Source organism: Protopterus annectens, chromosome 10.part0 (assembly GCF_019279795.1).
Source record: "Protopterus annectens isolate FY-2018-M chromosome 10.part0, PAN1.0, whole genome shotgun sequence".
In the NCBI taxonomy this organism is placed as follows: domain Eukaryota; kingdom Metazoa; phylum Chordata; order Ceratodontiformes; family Protopteridae; genus Protopterus; species Protopterus annectens.
Window position 1 is genome coordinate 1753308311 of NC_056744.1, and position 21004 is coordinate 1753329314.

Here is a 21004-nt window from a genome sequence, read left to right on the forward strand (position 1 = left end):
ACATGATGAAATCCCAGCATTATCTGAGATATATGTTGCACCATTCAGTGGATCATCTGTACCTCAGCACTGCTTTTATTTAGTTCTCCGTCAAGGAGGTTCTAGTGGCCCAGATCAATGTGGGCAGCCATATGTGCTTCAACTCTAATTCCAGGTCTGAAAAAGCAAGTGTTGGCACAAGGTACACAGCATATCTTGAGCGCTGGATGGATCATGTGATGAGGCTGACCTTCATATATCTTACCCAGTATCGGCATGAAGGTAAGGTGAAATTGATTATCATCAAGGCATTTATGGCATTTAACTTTTTTTTGCCAGCTTTTTACCAGTCTGTCTACTGACTATCAGCCCCCTCCTGGCCAACCAGCCTATTCATTCCCTTTCACTTGGATGAGTGCAGCGGGTTTTCCAGTGCCTGAGCTGCTATTCAAATTCAAATTATTTGTATCTTAGTCAGGACTTCATTCCTTTACATCACAGCGCTGGTCTAAGTATTTGCTCTTTCAGCATCATTCTGAGCTGTGAAAAAGGAATTATTTACCATCCATTGCAGTTCACAGTTTATGAAGTGCTGGGCAGGAGCAGTAGATGCTTCTTGAAGGTCTAGACATACGATCTGCTGTACATCTTCCTTCCCATTCCTCACAATAAAGCAGTTCTGTTAAAAGTAAGACAAAAAATACTCATGCTGATTTTGGTGGGTTTTTGTTGGCAAGACAGCCCTGATTCTTCCTTCTGTTAGAGAGTGCAGTCTTGCTCCTGAATTTGCCTATAAAGGAAGATCTGCTCCAACAGTAAAATGACAGATTCCTGGACCCTTTCTTTCACAGACTTCATCTGGCAGCGTAACTACTTTCATTCTGGTATATAATAAGGATCAAATCATATTTGTTGAAGGGGAATAAGCTTTCTTGTGATGCCAGCAAGGAAGCCTTTCCCCTCCTGAATGAGATTTCTTACCTATGCTACCCTCATTCTGAGTTCAGGCCTATCCTACTTGTCCATCTGGACCCACTGTTCCACTTTGTTAGCAAAAGCCTCCTTCAGAAGCCTTCCATAGCATATAAACCTATATTTTCCCTAAAATGTATCCTGCATTTAAACTTCCTAATAAAGTTATCTTTCCTCTGTGGGACTTAAATTCTGCTTTAAACCTTCCATTATGCAACTCTTTGAGTTGGTTTAGTCTGTCTGTCTGACATAGTTGAGGCAGAAGGTGGATTTTTTTCTGGCACTTAGCTCAGTCACAAGAGTTTCACAACTGCAAGCATTAAAGTGCTCTCCACTCTAAACAATATTACATAAGAAATAAGGTGGGCAGGTGTGTCAGTCCATTTTTAAGCTGCAAATTATGCCTGGCATTATTGTAAAGGTAAAGAGTTACTTAACATCATTTTACACTCAGCCTCCCCCAACCTGGTGAAAGATTTCTACATTTTTCAGCCAGAGATAATTGTGGGTAGTTTTCTAGAACCAATGATAGTAAGAACTCCATTTTTTAACCAAGAGATGGGTGATTTCCATTGGCAAGCAAACCATTTTCAACTGGTTAGTGAGATGCCTTGTTTTTTGCCATGAGTCCCCTAACTAGCATGTTCAGGGTCCTAGTCTTTTAACAGTTATTTATTGAGTTACAGCATTGTTTTATGTGTGCTATATCTATTTACTGCTCTAATTTGTTGTGCTTAGATATATGCATATAAATAAATATAAGATCTGAACTTTGAATTAAGCAGAAAATGTTTCCTGTCTTTACCAGACCCTGTTATAGTGCCTTAAACTGCTGCATTCCTTCATTTTATCAAACTTTACTAAAACCCCAAGAAACACAGCACTCAGCTTACTTTAGTGAACCCCATTACAGTACTTAGAAGCATGGTGCCATTTTGGTGAAATGTGTAACAACACATAAACATACAGTATCAGCCCCTCACCGAACCCAACTGTGTTACAACATAGGGCTGGTTTAAAATAGACAGCGTGTTGATATCACAGAAGTGCATCAGTTCCAAATCAGCAGTGTGATTTCATGCTGCCTAATATCATTCCCTTCTTTACATCTTGTAAATTGTAAACATTCTGTTGAACAGTAATAACTAAGTATGTAATAATTTGATGTTGCGTGAAGAGGAAGTAAAACCATAGAGATAAAAATGACACATTCAAATGCTTGCATTCACACTTGCAAACATAATATCATGCAACAGCATAATTTACACACACACATATTTATATACATATATATATATATATATATATATATATATATACACACACACACACACACACACACATATATATATGTATATATATATATATATATATATATATATGTGTGTGTGTGTGTGTATATGTATATATACTGATTATACTGATTACTTGAGGAACCAATCATGAGGAATCAGAATGGGCCTGCCAACTAGATAACAGTCTGAAGAGATCACTCATTCCTGTACAATCATGGCTTCTCTTCACAGCAGACATGAACAGGTTCCTCCTTGTTTATTGATATATCAGATTACTGGCATGGTGCCCATATGGATAGCAATAGTTCTCAGAGCAAGAACTTCCTGAAAAGCTTGCAACGATAGAAGGACTGCTCTCATCTTGAGGACATTGATATGCATCTCCCCACCCCCACCCCCATGGGAAGTGTCCATCGTCATTGTGGCTGTTGAGAGGGGAAGAAAATGGCCTGTCCAAGAATAGCTGTATCCACCATTGATGTTTGCAGATTGGTGTGATCTTTATGGAAACAGATAGAGACTGGTAGAGAATGGATCACTGTACCGCCAAAGTCCACTGGAGAATGTGCATGAAGAATCTTGATAGAGGGACTAGAATAATAGCAGCTGGCATTGACCCAAGAGCCTGTAACACCAATTTCGCAGAAGGGGATGGAAGGGATAGTAAGTGCTCCACCTGATTTCTCACACCTGACTTCTCAAGGATTTGACTCTGTGAAGAGGTAATGAAACCACTTGGAGTATAGTGTCTAGCTGAGTCCCTATAAATTCTAAATTCTGCAAGGGAGTCAGTTTGGATTTGGTAAGATTTATCGTAATTCTCAGAGAGTTGGAGTTCTGAAGCAAGTAATCCCTGGCTTCAGTCTGTTGATGCCTTGTTGGGGCAGTGAGGAGCCAGTCATCTAGATACGGAAACACATGGAATCCTTTGAGTCTCAGGTGAGCTGCCATGGCTGCCATACATTTGGTCAACACCGGAGGGCTGTGGTGAGCCCAGACAGCAGTGTTTTGAATTGTTAATGATTGGCTCCCAGCCAAAAGTCCAGATGTTTCCTGGAGTGTCTGTCTATTTTGATGTGATGGTCTGCATCCCGGAGCTCTATAGAGCACATACAATCTTCCTTGTGTAGAAGAGGAAGGATGGATTGAACCATAACCATTAAGCACCCTGACTTCGTTACATACTGATTCAGATTGCTTAGATCCAGAATTGGTCTTAGGTCCGCTATCTCCTTTGGCAGCAAAAAGAAGTAGGAGTAAGTTCCAAATCCCATCTGCTCTGTTGGGACCTCCTGGATGACTCTTTTTTTGTAGCGGCTTTTGAACTTCTTAAGCTGCATAGTCCCTCTGACTGGGTGGAACATCAGGGAGTTTCCTCCTGGGTTCCAGAGGTGGAAGAGAAAAGGAAATGTAATAACCTCTGGATATTATACTTAGCACCCAAGCATTGTTTGTAAGATTTGTCCAAGCATCTAGGAGCAGGGAAAGATAACACCCAACTGTCTCCAGAGATGGACAGTTGGGCAGTGCTTCATGAGAACTGATAAGGCCTGTCAGAAATGGAATTCCTAAAGCCATGGTTCTGCGGACCCCTTCTGCCTCTGGGGCAATATCTGCCATTGAAACCTCCTCCTCTACCTCTGGAGGAGGTGTCTCCCTGTGTGCCCTGAAAAGATCCCTGAGATTTTTGGAACCATATTTTCTTGCCACTTTGGTGATTCCTGGAAAATGTTTGTTGAGTGACAGAAAACTTGATTCTGACAGCAGACAGGGTCTTTCCTTCCTGCTCACTGCAGGTAAGCATCTTTTTGACTGATGCCCCAAACAAAGAGGAGCCATCAAAGGGGGGTTCAATATCCATTAGCAGGCCACAGGTGCTATGAGTCAAGTGGAGGAGGTTGAAAAAATATATCACAAGACCACAGTGATTTGTGTCCTGACAAACAGTACTATGTGGTAGTCACAAAGAAGTTTTTAGATAAATAAAAATGTGCTACGCACACCTATATTATATTATATTATATTATATTATATTATATTATATTATATTATATTATGTATATAGTATAAACTTGGTGCTGCTGTATTTTTCAGCAGTTATTCTAAAGACTTTCATTAATCTAGTTTATACTTTTTTGAGTGGGTTGTAATTTACGTTATTAAGTGATAGTATGGCACTGACATTTGTATGTAGTATTCAGACTTTTTGTTAATACACAGAAGAAGGCTCTGTGTGCTACTTGATTTTTAATATCAGGGAGTAATTTACTTCATTGTTTATGGGTCGTTTGATCACGAATTATAAGTTTGCTTGTTAGTTTGTCTTGAAAGTTACTCCTCTGGACATTTTATTTAAAGTATTTAAATTGTTGGTATGTTAGCTGGGTGTATGAGCTTTTATGAGTATCTATGTATTGTTAATTTGTTTGTTTGTTAACTTGGGTAGAGCACTGATCATAGGATCATAAGATCAGAGGAGATTACTAGGCTATCGACCCAGAAGTAATTTTAAGCCTAGCTGTTTCAATCCAATGTAATATAGTCAACCCCCTAGATTGCCATTAGTGATGACTGCCCAAATGGATCTTTTCCAAACTCAGCCCATGAGTACTGCCTAGTTAAATGATTTATTCAGTCATGCATTTAGGCAAATGGAAGCTGAAGGTATCAGAGACTGTTCAACATATACTGCAGAAAAGTGAAGACCTGCAAGTCAGACAGAGGCATTTATCCTGAGCAGGAAACAGAGAGATAGACAATGTCGGTGGTACAAGGTAGCACTGCTGGAAATTTAACAAGTTTGAAGGTCTACTGCATCGGTTCTATATGGAAGAATTTGTTTTAGGGACTTGTGTTTGATGCTTCCAGAACAATTGTCTGTGTACTGTCATCCGTGGTATCTTGGAAATCAATTGTTTACATTTGGCAGAGTGGAAGAAGGGATAATTTGAGACTACCGTAACTCATTCTGGGAGTTTCCTCTTTCCCTGTATTGTGTGACTGTGGAGTTATATTATATATAACTTCAGGGTTTTCAGGGGAGCTTGTTTCTGCAAAAAAAAAAAAAAAAAAATGAAACTTTGTCACTGGAATGAATGGCAGTGAATAGTTTCAATTAGTTTTGAATATGAGTATATTTCAAGCAATCACATTCTAATCTTATACAGAGGAAGTTCCCTTACAACAATAACATGTGCACAGATGATAGTGAGTCTTCTAGACAAAACAGTGAGATTAATGTTTCTTCTTAAAGAACTTGAATTGCACATTCACTGAATTTCATGGGTCAATCAAAATGCATGCCTCAATACTTGACTCAGCTTGAATTAGAGCCTTTTTAAAGAGATTCAGTAATATACATGAGCAGACATTAAATAATACACATTAAGAATTACATATATATTTGCTGATTAAATTACATTCATATGAAATTTTTATATTACAATATAACGGATACCTATGCATTAGTAGATGCTGAATACTGAGAAAGAGCTAGGTGATGTGGTAGTTCTAACCAGTTTAATCTTCTGAGAGCTAGGCAGTGTTGTGTTCTACTGTTATAGTTTACTGCAAATATAGCTACTTTTTTAAAACATTGCACAGGTATGGACAGTTGTGAAACCTGAAGTTTAGTGAAGATTAGGGCATCACAGAGGAAAGATGGCAGTAAGAAAGTAAATACTACATCTTCTAGTTATTATCAGTGAAGTAAGTTTTGATTCTGCATAACATACCCATTTTTGATGAGTTTTTAATCACTTGTGATACATGGTGGTCGAATTTCAAGTGTTCATTTATGATGACACCCAATAAATTTGTGTGGTTTACTCGTTATATCATGGTGGTGTTGGCAGAGATGATAGTGAATAGTGTTGTTTTGGTACAGATGTGTTTGGGGTGAAGAGTAGTAATTTAGTTTTTTTTAAAATTTAGAAGCAGTTGTGAATTATTTAGCCATGTTTCATTTGATAACAAGGATTGTTGCGTAAGGTCTTGGAGTTCAGAGAGAGAGAGACTTGACAGAAGGCAGATTGGGGTCGAGTCATCAGTAAACTGAGTTATAGTAGCATTATTTGTAGCAGTGTAGAGCTCATTGATGACTATGTTGAAAATGATGGTGCCTAGTATAGATCCTTGTGGGACACCAATAGTTATTGGCAAGAAGATGGAGAAATCATTTTTTTCCATTTCACTGCTTCTGTCCTGTTTGAAAGGTTGCTATGGAACCATTGCAATGACAGGTCCTTGATCCCTAAGAATGAGAGTTTATGTAAGAGTTTCTGGTGGCAGACAGTATCAAAAGCTTTTGATAAGTCTAGGAGGATAATGGATACTAGACATCTAGTATTTCTGTGGGTGTTGACAGTGTTAATAAAATTCAGTCCATTGCTCTGGGGTTCTCTATCAGTATACCTTCTGATAAACTTAGCTTGACCTTTCATTCATAAATGTTCTTACCTTCTCTGTACCGCTAGAATAGCCAGTATTCTCTTGTTCTGACTGTGGTCCTTCCTCCATCTCACGGAATAAGATAGCAACCAATGTAACAGTTTTATTGCATTCATATAATATTTCATTTTAGTAGTGTTTCTCTTTTCTTTCCTTTCAAAGCCAGTGGTCACTACATTGGCCCCTGACTTTGAAATAGCAGGAACTCTTGACCAATAGATTGCATCATATTTGCCAGTTACTTCTTCTGCCTAGATTCTTGGTGTCTTCATTTGGTGCATGGAAGAAAACCTGTTCTACTGTGTGTCTCCTTGTTAACTGCAATTTACCAGCTATAAACTGATTGCTCTGTGTAATAATTAACCAGTGTGAGAGAATAATACAGTCTTTATTTTAGTCACTGAAGGTCAGATTGGCTGAATGAAACCATTCTTTGTTTTTAAGGAGTGCAGCCTGGAGAGTGTATTGAATACTGTCAGTTAGGAATACCCCATGTATGTGCACCTGGTGCTCACTTATGGACTTCTGTTATTGTGGGGTGTTGCCTGACCACCCTCGCCCAGGCAAGAGTCCACACTGTACATCTTCACACCCGATTACGGATGCTCTCCCACTCAGTGCCCCCCCCCCCAACACAGTCTTCATTAAGAATGAGAAGAGTAGTGGTCCAGGCATTGACTCTTCATGTCCACCTCTAGGCTTATCTCCAAAAGGAAGGACTGTATCTCCATCTTACGGTCATGCTTCACCTGTGAAGGTAATATGACAGCCAAGCTGCTTATCCAGAGGTAAGGACCAACTCTGGCAGAGTCCTGAGAAACAAGCTGTAGTTCATGGAACAAACACTATGCTAGGATCCAAACAGACTGCCCCTTCCTAACAACTCTTCTCCGTATTAGTTAGAATACCACTAGATACCTTCAAGAGGTTGCTATTTCTTCCATGACCCCCAGAATCCATGCTGCATTTATGTTATTTGCCTCTGTTGTTCCATTCAGTCAGGTAGTTGTTTGTGAAGAGATATCAGAGCAAATTCCTTTCTTTTATCCCTTGTCTGATGAAATGGAATACTGTTTTGTAGACAGGTATGCCCTTTCCTCATCAGGCCATCTTTGATGGTTGCATTTTGATAAAAAGAATACCCTTCTTCACTAACTATAGTCCAGGTACAATCTGTTTGGAGAGTGAATAAGTAAACTGATTCAGTCCAGGAACAAATTGCCTATGATGATTGAGTAAACAAACTGCTGTAGGGATTCCCCTTCTTGTGATGCGTTTCCTCCTTTGTGGACATACACTGTGATTCAGAAAGGATTATTCTGATGCAAAGCTTCAATACAAAAGGATTCTATATCACTGTAAGCCTTTCCTTTTCAAAGAGAGATGTCCTGCTGTGGCTTTCCCATTGAAGGGGCTGCCGTGTGGAGAGTGGTATCAGTGGGGAAGCTGAAAGCTAATGTGGCAGTTCAGGGAAATGGCTAATGCCAATTCAGCATGTACTCTACTCCTGCAATAGCCACAGCTTCCAATTAACTTGGCAAAGCAATTCTCTGGAAAAAGTGAATGCCACCTTTTCACCCATTCATTTCTCTGGGAGTAGTTGCACTACAATTAAGTATAGGAGAGCTGTCTGCATGTGTGGATGTGTGTCTTTGCGAAGATGTGTCAGTGCATGCCTGTAGGGGCATGAATGTGGCTGAATGAATATGCATGTGTATAATTTCTGGAAGTGTGTGTCTGTAGATGGAAGTGTGGGTGTGTGTCTGTAGGGGCATGAATGTGGCTGAATGCATATGTGTGCTTAAATTTCTGGAACTGTGTGTGTGTTTTTGTGTTCGCACATGTGTGCATGCGTGTGTGTGTGTGTGTGTGTGTGTGTGTGTGTGTGTGTGTGTGTGTGTGTGTGTGTACATATCTGTGTGTTTGCATGTGTGTACACTTATGTATGTATGTGTCTGCATGTTTGAGTGTGTATGTGTGTGTTTGTGCGCGTGTGTTGCATCTCTGTGTGTCTGTGTGTTTGTGTGTGTGTGCGCGCATGTGTGTGTGTCTGTGTTTGTATGCATGTCTATGTGTGTGTCTGTGTTTGCATGCATGTTTGTGTACATATGTGTGTGTGTGTGTGTGTGTGTGTGTGTGTGTGTGTGTGTGTGTGTGTGTGTGTGTGTGTGTGTGTGTGTGTGTGTGTGTGTGTGTGTGTGTGTGTGTGTGTCTGTGTCTGTGTGTGTGTCTGTATGTGTGTGGGTGTTTGTAGGGGAGGTGCCCATGCTACTGTTGTTATGGAGAGCAATAACACTTTTAGGTCTGACAGTACAGTGTTCAATTCAGAGACATGGTAATGAGCATTGATTGAGGTGTTCCTCTGTGCGGCTTTACCATGTCAATGAGTCAGAGCTTCTCTCCGTCATACTAACTAACCAACCTGTTTTGGCCATTTACTGCAAGCTGAGAGAATCTCACTAAATTCTAACTATACTGTATCCTTCTGCACCAAAATCCACCACCATCAATAATAAATTCTTCAGCTACTGGAAGTACCAGTGGGAACCCAAGTGATTTTGTTCATACAGAGAAACTTAGCGATATGAGAGATATTTATGTATTTTTTATTAATTAATTTGCATGTGTTTACTTTGGAAGTCTAAGTGGGAAAAAAACAAAAGCTCCGTACAAATACACAGAATACTGTTAGAGCAGGTTACAGGCATGAAAGATATACTTTGCATTGAGTATACACATGACAATCTTTGAAAACTGAAACAGAGACAAAGTAAAGTGTAAACAAATGTGAAAAAGGCAGTATTCGGCTACAGTATATCTAAACGTATCAGAGTTCTGAGAAGTATTTTATGTGTGTGTGCGTGTGTGTGTGTGTGTGTGTGTGTGTGTGTGTGTGTGTGTGTGTGTGTGTGTGTGTGTGTGTGTGTGTGTGTGTGTGTGTGTGTGTGTGTGTGTGTGTGTGTGTGTATGCACACATATACATATAAATACACACACACACACACACACACACAGACACAATTTTCACATATAGGAAAATAACAGAATTCAGTGCTGCAGTAATGTTTAAGCATTACAGCTGTCAGCATTATCTTGTACAGAGAGACGTGTTAGCATTCAAGGGATGCTGCTGCGTTGTTTTATAAGAAAAGAGCTGAAATTGATCGTATTAACATAAATATAACACATGATTTATAAGAAAGTGTTTCTAGTCCAAATGACTGCATTCTTCTTCCTCTTCAGATGGAGATTCTTATGAGAACATTTCTGATATTGATACAAAGAAGGAAGACAGCAATTCTGAGGGTAAAACCACTTCTCTTTTACTATTTACTATGAGAAAAAACTGTGGGACTTAAATAAATAGCTTTTTATGCTGAAAATGAAGCTTTAATAATAAGCTGTCTGAATGTTTTTAATCTAGAATATGCATAAGCTGTACAGATCTTACAGATAGTACAACAGCATTGGTGTGAAGACTACTATTAGGTCAGATGTTACTCTTACCTCCTACATTCTTCCCAGGTTAGATGTAACTTTTGTATCCCTTAGCACTTTTGGGTTATGTGCTAAAACCCGGTGCTCTTTAACGCTCCACATTAATTTTATACCAGACATCACAGGGTACTAACATGTTATTGTCAGGTCACATGTACCACTCAGGCCCCACACTGATTTCAAGCTACATGCCAGTCTTGGACCACAAGACTTTCTCATGTCACATACCACTGTTAGATTAGATAAGTCACCGTTGAGAAGTAACTTGGATCCAGCAAGTCACTCTTGGAAGGTAACTGCACTGTCCAGTGACTCTTGCTAAATCAACAGCCTGTTTCACTGAATACTACAAACTTCCCCCTGGGATGTGTAGCTTCAGATGGTGTTATATCAAGTAATGTGTTACACAAAGTTTTACCCTCAGCACTGTGAATGTAGGAATTTGCCCCTACTTTACCCATGTCAGAAACTTACTTTATTTTATTTGTTAAATTCCACAAAATTGTCTCTCGATATAGCAAACTTTGGAATAAATTACCATATCCATATTGGCTTGCATCTTACTCTAAAGCCACATACCATTTTTGGGCTACATACTACTTAAGCCATGTCCCATCCTTGGTGCCCTACAGTAACAGCACACTCAGATCACATGATGTTATTACATCACAGTTCCCTGCTAGGCCCCATACTTCTTGGACTACCTGACACTTGTAGATCTTACTCCAGTCTTGGGCCAGACATCATAGAGCTTACACTACTGCTAGGATGCAAATACCTTTTGGACCCGTTAGTCTCAGGTCACATGTCCCTCCTGGACACTGCACCACTTACTAGCACTGGGTGACTTTTAGGCTTCACACTGCTGGTAAAACACTGTTCTTGGGTCTCACACCATTCTCAGGCCACTTTTATACCACATATCAATCTAGGGTAGTATAATGATCAGATCACCTACCATTATATAAATTGTATATAAATATTAGGCACATGCCACTCCAGGACAGCATAACTCTGTCATGCTATATTCTACCTCATGCCTCAAGTACTGCATTTATGTAACATACCACTATTGGGCCTTATATGACTTTTTGTGAAACTGGGTTCTAAGCTCATAACCCACCCTCAGATCATGTGGCAGTCAGCTCATACACCAGTTTCAGCTGGCAGGCTACTGAGCTCACTCCTCATTCTCAAGTCACATGTCATTCAGCTCACAAACCACTCTCAGGCTACAAGCCACTTGGCTCACATCTCCCTCTGTAGATCACATTTCACTCAGCTTACCCAGTTCTCAGGTCACATGTCACTCAGCCCCAACTCATGCCACATGCCACTCAGGTCACACCCACTCACAGGTCACATGTCACTCAAATCAAACCTTGCTATTATGTAACATGTCAAACACAGTTTGTTTATTTATATATTTGTTTTATTTTATTTGATAACCAACAGCCTAGTGGTTAAGCTCCTTGCCTCACATCTCCAGGTTCTGGGGTACAGTCCTGACTTCAGGTCACTGTGTGTAGCATTTACATATTTATCCTGTGTTGGTGTGGATCCTATGGCCTCATCCCAAAACATGCAAGTTGACTGACTACTGTAAATTGCCTATATGTTTTATATTTCCATTGCCATGGGGGCTTGCGTGAATAATGGCTGAAAAGGGTCTTTGATAACCAGTTGCTTGTTAAAGACCTCAGGGATAGATGCAGGTCTTACATGATAGGGTAAGATATACCATAAACGTAGTCTACTGATTTGCAATGCTTTAGAAGCACAATGGAGGTGGTATCACAAGGGGGAACTGTGTCTGTCTCATCATTCTTCAGTCTCAAACCCCATGCCACACTTCAGTTAATCTTAGGTCACATGTAACTCTTCAACCTTCAAGTCATATTTATGTTGCACAATTTGGTTGGGCCACAGATTGTCATGATGTCTCAGGACCTCATATGACATTTTGCTGATATGCCATGATACAGATGGACGAAACACATTCGTGGGTCTCATACCACTTATCAGGTAACATGCAACTTATAGGCCACACACTGCACTCAGTGTAGCACTCTCAGGCCACACACAGCTTCTGGCCACATGTAGATCTTAGTCCCCACACCATTCTTAAATCATATGTGAGTATTATCAGAATATTTATCACTCCAGGGCCACAAGTCACTTTTGGGCTCCATGTTAGGACTATATAAACCTGCAACTGTTTTGTTAGTAAGAATGCGGTAAAGCTGTGAAATGTATAAAACTGTATAAAACCTAAAACTGTGTTTTCTGTGAAATACAGCTAGTATGTCTAACATAAAATGTTGTAAAAAATATATGAATAAGACTGCAAGGTCATGCAATTGTTTATTATGAAGGTACAGCTAAAAGCCGAAAGTAAAATTTAAAGTGCAAAACTGTAACATTTCATCTATGGAGGGAAGGCAGCCAAGCTGCACAGTATGTAAACAGTGAGACTCTGGGCAGGATTCAGAAACTGGGGTCCATGGTCACGTAAACTGTCCAGAACAGGTAGATCATTTTATACAGTCACAGAAAAAGCTGTTCCGAGACAGCTTTAGTCACAATGTGGAAGACTTTGTTATTGGCTAATTTGCATGTTTCTGAATTGCCGTTTTGTATCTCTGATGATAAAAGCACCTTGCAATGGCCATCTATCCCCCCATTTTTTGGCTTTGTTCAGAATTGTTGAGCAACAATATTGACAGGTGTGATAGGTACTCCCCCTCACAAGCACGCACACACACAAACACACACACACACACACACACACACACACACACACACACACACACACACACACACACACACAAAATACTCTTACAGCAAGAAATCTAAACAAATCCATAAATAATGGGGCAACAAAGGCCCAAAATAGGGACACTTTTTAAATATTGCTCTTACAAACTTAGAAAATTGATAGAATAACAGATTTTGCATTAGCATGACTTTTCTGAAGGATATGAAGTCTGAAAAATCAAACATCTGCCAATATTTTCTACCTTCAGTCCTCCATGATTTACCAGCGATTTGTGAGAAAACTACAATTTTTATGAGAAACTGACCAAAAACGAGTCAAAAATTTGGGCATTCTACGAACATCTGGACAGTTGAGAGCTATGATAACATACACTCAGCATCACACATACAAACCCTCTTACTCAATCAGACTCACAGTCATACTCACTCATTCACCCGTATCCAAGGTCTAACACACACACACACACACACACACACACACACACACACACACACACACACACACACACACACAAACACCCAGTCATCCTACTCCATCCATTGCCTTGCAGTCAAGTGAATACACTGCCACACGAATACACACACTCACAACCCCAGCATCACTACCAATACACTGAATTTTACTAAATGTGTCTGTAATGTGGCATCTCTCACCAGCTGCAATGGATGGTCTCAGCCTTTTTGCCAAGCTAATTCTCTCAGATGGTCTTCATAGGTTCATAGATTAATACTAGGCTAACTGCCCTTGTAGGCCAGTTTAAGCCCAGCATATTACCCCATATGAGACTCAAATCCTGCACCTTGTGTCTGTAAGGGAAATACTTAACCATTATGTCAACCTCCAACCCTACTTGTTCTCTTGACAAGACTTGGTGTCTTGTTCTGTATAAATTAACTCTTGTTAATTTATAAAATCAAATGATTATCTGAATCGCTCAGCAGTGTAGCTGCTCCATTGAATTGCCTCATTACCCTTTAAAATAGTCGACAGGAATGCCCTCAGTGCTGATTCTGCTCAAGGAAATGCATTGCGGGAGGGATAGTCACTGAATCAGAAGGGGTTACCACGATGGGTTGGCCACTCGTGATAAGGCTTGCCGCTTGCAGTAACCCTTTTTGAATCATGGCTTATGACTTTTTTCTGTGTGTAGGGTAACTATATATACGTACACATAGGGCTTATGCCACTGTCAGGCTCATACCGCTATCCAGACTCACACTACTGTTAGATCCTATCACAGTATCACTCTATGTAATGCTATCAGCCTCACACCGCTGTTACAGCATATGCCATTGTCAGGCAGTACACTCAAAGGAGTTTGATGCACTGAGTAACTCATGCACTTGGTGCCCTCCCCCACTTGTAAGCAGTCGTGGCATTTTTAAGGCAGCAACCAGTTCTTAGGTTGTTACATTAGTAAAGATCTTTTTAAAATTTTCTGGTCTGTCTTTAAGCAAGACAACATAGAAATTTGTATAAAAATGTTTATTATGCAGCTTAAAAATGTGTTTCTGCCTTCAAAGGAAAAAAATAATTTGACAGCTTGTGCACTGTCAAACTGCTTTTTTAAAGGCAGAATATGCTGAACAGTGCCCCTACAAGTTAGGTCGTAGGGCAGACACCCACTCTACCCCTCTCTTTCTGTGTATCTGTATATACTGCTGTCAGGACCCACACTGCTGTAAAGGCTTATGCCACTGTCAAAGTGTACAACAGAGATAGGACTCACACTGCTGCTAGGTAGTCTACTTCAGAAGACTGAAAAACCAAAAGACTGAAAATTCAAAATACTGAATGATGGAACTTCCCCCTTCTTTACTGTTGTGTGATCTTGGAGTTGGTATATATAATTATCAGGGGGTGGGGGTTGCAGCCCCCCCACACACGAGGGGTGCAGGGGGACTTGCCCCCTGTATTAAAAATGTGTACTATATTTTGAATTTTTAGTCTTTTAGGATTCAGTCTTTTGGTTTGTTAGTCTTCTGAAGTAGACGCTTGCTAGGTGCTTGTGTAACTAGGCTGTACATTGCTTTCAGGACCCACGCTTCTGTTAGGGCCAATATCAGTCAGGTTATACACTGTTCTGAGGGCCCACATTCCTGTTAGGATCCATTTTTTGACATTACCATTTTGAAGGACACTAATGGTACCTTAGAGACCCAATTAAACAGGAAACCTTCTTGGAGGAATGGGCTTCTGCACCATTCCAGTATGCATCCCCCACATGTTTTTTCCAACATACTTAATGGTCAGTGCTTAAGGGCCTCCAGGCTATGCACTAATGATTCTCTGTTTGAGGAAACTGTGCTTAGACTGAGTAATGGTTTCTGTGAAAGGGGATACTCACAGACGCAGATAGCCAATACTAAGAGGACCACCCTGGAAGAACGACAAGGTAGAGGTGCTCCATACTTCTCTTCCAGTAGATGTACTCTAAATATTGATTGACAGGACAGACTGAATTCGTGCCCCAAGGTACTGCCTAGGTATTCCAGTGATGTACAATATTATTGTAACATTATAAGGAAAAATTGGCCTGTTCTTTTAGCTGATAATAAGGTGAGACAAGTGGTGGGTGTATACCCTTCCTTTACCTTTAGGAATAATATGTCAATTAAACGACTTTTATGCTACGGACCTAGGTCTTTGCCATCTACACCTACAGGGAGGATCGGTATAATTGCAAGGCATGTTGTTCTATCTCTACTGAACCTTGTTTTGTACATCCTATCACAGGGCGTATTTTTTCACCTAGGTTTGTAGCTACTTGCAGGAGCAGCAACTTAGTTTATTTGACTACATGCTGCTCCTGTGATGGTTTTTATGTGGGCAAGACCATGCGTCAACTTAGGGAAAGAATACTTGAACATCTGGGTAATATACGTAATCATGTACCATCTAACGCTCTAGCTAACCATGCTCTTTCTTTTTCAGGACATCTTCTTCTTCTTTCGGCTTTTCCCGGTTAGGATTCGCCACAGCGGATCACCTTGTCCGCTCATGACTGGCAGTGGAGTTTTACGGTGTCAAATTGCCAGCCCGGTGCCCAACCTTCCACAGAAGGCACACACACACACACTCACACCTAGGGCCAATTTAGAGTGTCCAATCCACCTGCAGCATGTCTTTGGGATGTGGGAGGAAACCGGAGCACCCGGAGGACATAATTCTTTTAAATTTAGAGTTCTACAGATGTTGCCTCCTCACATTAGAAGAGGTGACTTTAACAATGTTGTTGAAATGTGTGAATTAAAATGGCTTGTTTCCTTGCAAGCCTATGAACATCCAGGACTAAATAGTGGAGTTTCCCTTAAGCCAGCCATCTTAAGTAGACGGCGACTGGGATTAGGTTATTTTACTGATTGGTTCATTTTTAATAGTCTTACCTGATTGGTTTTACTATGGTTTTAAATATGTGTGTTTTAATGTATCTTTTGTATTTGGTCTGAAGAAGCGGTAACCCCGGAAAAGCGCTAACCTCTCTTAATAAACCATTTTTTTGTCCTTGTTTGACATCTATTAGCAGTTTATTTTGCTTGCACCGTGTTGGTTGACTCACATATATATTTTTTCATTTAGTAAGGTGAGTACCCAGTCTAATACCAGTGCAGCTGAACTGATATTCATATCCCATGGAAGTCCAGCCTGGCACCTCAAAGGTACATTCTGTATAAGCAAGTATTAGTAGCCACGTGACACTTTTTCAACTGTATATGCCCATTCCATAACAATGAGGACATGTTGATATTACACCAAAACAGCTGAATTAGCCCTCCAACCATGAAAATAATAGATATTGTCTTTGAGGTCAGGCACTGTTACAGTATATTATAACATTTGGGTTTAACAACCTTATTTTCCTTACTATTCCAGCTAGAGCTTTCATCGGCTATGACCTTATCCGTATGAAGGCCAGTGCTGGTCTCACACTAGCATTATTTGCAGCCGTATTAAGTGCATCAGGCATTCCCATGCCAAGAGCTTTTTCCAGCCTTTTCTCATTCTCAGTGCTATGCCTCCTTGGACATCACTAGAGACACTTCTACAAAATGGCTAACACTTCTCAACTATTTACAATTTCTTCAAATATTTTCAATCAAAATAAAGTAAAAGTGTTAAGTGTAGTTGTAGTAAACTGTTAGTCTTTTTTACTACCACAGTAACTTTTTTCATATTTCAGCACCTTTTAAAGAATGGGTAATAGGGAGTGTAACAGAAAAAAAGAGGGGAAAAAAGACAGAAGACTAACAATGGTAAATCTTCAACAGAAGCTGCCAAAGAACTTAATAAAACATAGTCACCATGTCTAGTACAACTACAGAGAGTAGCACTGCTACCCGTCTGACTTCCAGGCCAATCTTACCCAGAGCAAAGGAGGTAATTGATCTATCTCCCTCAACTCCTGCCCCCCGTAAAACATGAGCTGTCCCTCTATATTATGAGCATGAAAGGATCCTTCTCCCCTTGATTTTGCTGCTGAGAAGAAAATGGGGAGGAGAATGGAGTAGTTTAAGGACAGTCCTGAGACTACTTTTAGGAGAAATGTGGTTTAGCTATAAAGGACACCTGAATATTGTGAAAAAAAAACAGAGAAGATTCTTTGAAAATAAGGACATGCATTTCTAGGATGTTGTGGGTATGTGTAAGCTAGGGCATGGGGGGGTTAAACATTTACAGGTTACCTCTGTCCATTAGAGACATAGGTGACAGGGGTGAATTTCTGATTTCTCATCCACTGGTTTAATAGGGTCGGGGAAGAAATCTGCTTTCCATGGATGGGAAGCATGTTCCAGTGAAGGGGTATTCTCTGAGACACATACCTGTCCACCCAACATGTCTTGTTTATCTCATAAGCAAGGTTTACATCCCTGGAGATGGTGATTCTGAAGCTGATTGTTTTGCAGATATGCAAGAGGTCCATCAGGGCAGGATCTTGGGATACTATGTATGCCAAACATAGATCATCTCTCAACAGTCTGTAGGATATTGGAGTCTAGGGCTAGGGCTTTGAGGCAATCCACAGAGGACATGTTATTAAAACCCTGTATTCTTTTTGTAAGAAACCTCTGTCAACATTCCAGTTGTTGCACATACCTGGTCAGGTTTATACTGAAAGGAACATTGTACTCAATGTTGGGTCTGATGAGGGTTGACTATTGTGGAACGATAACTTCCTTAAACCTAGATGCCATACCCTTGCTTGTAAGTTCTGTAATGTAAAATGATTTCCTTACTGCTTTAGTCACGTTGGTTGAAAGCTGTCTATGTATGTCCCCAAATTCCTGACTACTGGGTTTGCACTTGGGGTGTGTTATCAATGAATTAGTTTCCTGGAGTAATCAACTTTCCATATGGTACTATTATACTATTATGCACTTCTTGGCATTGATATTTGAACCGTGTCTATGCCACCAGTTATATGTCTGTATTAGCCTTTCCTGGAGGATATTAGTGTCTTGGGGGGATTTTATTACTTATCCCAGTTTGCAGTCATCTGAAAACCTGGTAAGACATAGGCCCTTGACATTGGCCTTGACTTCCAAGAAGTAGATGCCAAAATGGAGAGGACCCAGCATTGAGCCCTGAAGGAATCTTCTAGCGACTGGGATCTTTGTAGAGGTGCACTCCTCTATCCTAACTTCCTGGGTCCTAACTGAGAGCCAGCTGGCAATCCAGCATATAACATAGGGATTTATGCCTAGTTCCATGAGTTTGCTTACAATGCATGAGTGGGGCATTGTATCATAGGTTCATAGGTTCATAGGTTCATACTAGGCTATCTGCCCTAGGGCATTTATAAGCCTAGCCCAGAGTTTTGTGGCTTTCGCCACCCCTTTAGTTTGAAGGAATACTATGCCCATTATTTTGCTGTGCCTCTGTCAAGCAGTGACACTGAGGTTATCCCTGGGGTATACCTGTGATCTCCCATCCATTGGTCAAGATTTCTCTTGAACAAGGCCAGCGAGGTGCTCTGCCTCACATGAACTGGGATTTTGTTCCACAGCATAGGGAGTCTCTGGGTGATGAATCTGTCCCTCCAGCACATCCTATTAATAGCCGTGTCGAGGTTTAAGTCTCTTGCCCTTGTAGTTCTGATGGATTTAGATTTTTTGAGGTGAAGCATGTTCATTAATTCCGGGTTTGACATGGCCTTGTATGTCAGGCACAGGTCACCTCTGAGCAGACAGTAAGCGACTGAATAGAGCTGTAGTTCCTTCAGTCGGGCAGCAGAAGACATATTTTTGAGACCCTTAATCCTTTTGGTGAGGAACTTTTGGGGCCTTTCCAGTTGCTGCAGGTGTCGGGTCAGATACATTCCGAATGGGGCATTGTACTCAATCATTGGTCTGATGAGTGATGAGTACAGGGGAACGATGACCTCCCTTGATCTAGATGTGAATCCCTTCATGATCAGGTGGGCAGTGTAGAAGGTCTTCCTAACTACTTTGGCAACGTGAGTGTCAAACGAAAGGTTACTGTCAACCTGGGTCCCCAGATCCCTGATAACCTCTTCTGTGCTTAGTGGATTGCCACCTATATGGTAACTAGGGGTAACCTTGTTTTTCCTGAAGGGAATGACTATGCATTTTTTGGTGTTTAACTTTAGGCCATGGCTCTGGCACCAGTTATCCGTTTCTATGAGACCCTTCTGGAGGATGTCTGTGTCACATGGGTTTTCAACTATGGTGCCCAATTTGCAGTCATCTGCAAACTTTGTCAGCCATAATCCTCCTGTGTTTGCCTGTACCTCTGAAAAGTAGATGCCGAACAAGAGTGGGCCCAGGACTGAGCCGTATGGGACACCACTTGTGACAGGCTTGGAGTCTGACATGGCGCCAGTTTGCAACCCATCTTGTGACGTATGGGTTTATGTTTAAGCTGGTGAGTTTTTCAATGATACCCGAGTGGGGTATTGTCTCGAAAGCCTTTGCCAGGTCAAGGTAGGCTGTGTGGACTGCCTTGCCCTCGTCAATGGCCTTGGTGACTGTTTCGAAAAAGTCAACCAAGTTTAAAAGGCATGATCTGCCCTTGACAAAGCCAAACTGGGATGGATCCAAAGTCTGCAAGTCCCCTATGTCTTTATTTATGAGTTCCATTATGATCCTCTCCATAGCTTTGCAGACCAGGCTTGTCAAGCTGATGGGACCGTAGTTTCCGGGGTCGGTGGAGGCACCTCCTTTGTGAAGTGGGACCACCGTTGCCGTACGCCACTCCTTGGGTACGTATCCTGAGGTGAGACTGAGATTAAACAGCTCCCCTAACTGTGGGTTTAATTCCTCATTAAGTTCGTGGAGCACACAACCAGGGACACCATCTGGTCCCATGGAAGCTGTGTTTTTCGCCTTGGAGAGAGCAGTTCTCACCTGAGCATTTGAGATGTTTGGGGGACTACAATCCTCTGGTATAGATATCTCTCCTTTTGGGGGGGGGAGAAATTTGCACTGAACCTGTCAGCCAGTATGTTGGCAATGTCTGTAGGTTCCGTGATTTTTACATCATTTTGCACTAATTCTGAGCATATCTGGGAGTTTGCTCCCAGGTTTCTAACATAGCTAAAAAAGGCCTTATGATTGTCTTTTGAGTCCTTAGCGATTTTTCTCTCAAAATTTGCCTTGGATGCTTTTATGAGAGATCTCAGTTTTTTACTTATAATGATCAAGGGTGTCTTCCCTTTTACGGATTTTGCTCTATCTTGTAGTAGCTTCTTCCTTTTGTTGTAAAGCTTGTTTATGGCTGGGGTCCACCAGACTGGACGCTTGCCTTTGGTACAAAGAGTCTTTGTTTTGTTTGGGATTGCCTGATCCATGCAGTCCTGGAGGTGCTGGTAGAAGGCATTTGTAAGTGATTCAGCGGTTTGAGTAATGGTTTCCGCTGGCTCTGGGGCCTTGAAAGAGACCACACCAGTCTTTAGGAGTGTGAAGTCTGCTTTTGAGAAGTTCTTCACTGTGGTCTTTTTTATTTGGGGAGGGGGCGGGATGTGGACTTGAGTGAGATTAGTTTATGATCTGATCTCACCAATGATGGATATACC

General features: G+C 41.0%; 1 protein-coding gene across 3 annotated transcripts in view; it reads left to right on the forward strand.

The window, feature by feature from the left end:
* LOC122813975 overlaps positions 1-21004 on the forward strand; it is a 602906-nt gene that overhangs the window by 378623 nt on the left and 203279 nt on the right. For all 3 annotated transcript variants that reach the window (XM_044086536.1, XM_044086534.1, XM_044086535.1), the window contains exon 8: positions 9939-10001. In XM_044086536.1, coding sequence (XP_043942471.1) covers positions 9939-10001 — 63 coding nt within the window. The remainder of the gene's footprint in view (positions 1-9938; positions 10002-21004) is intronic.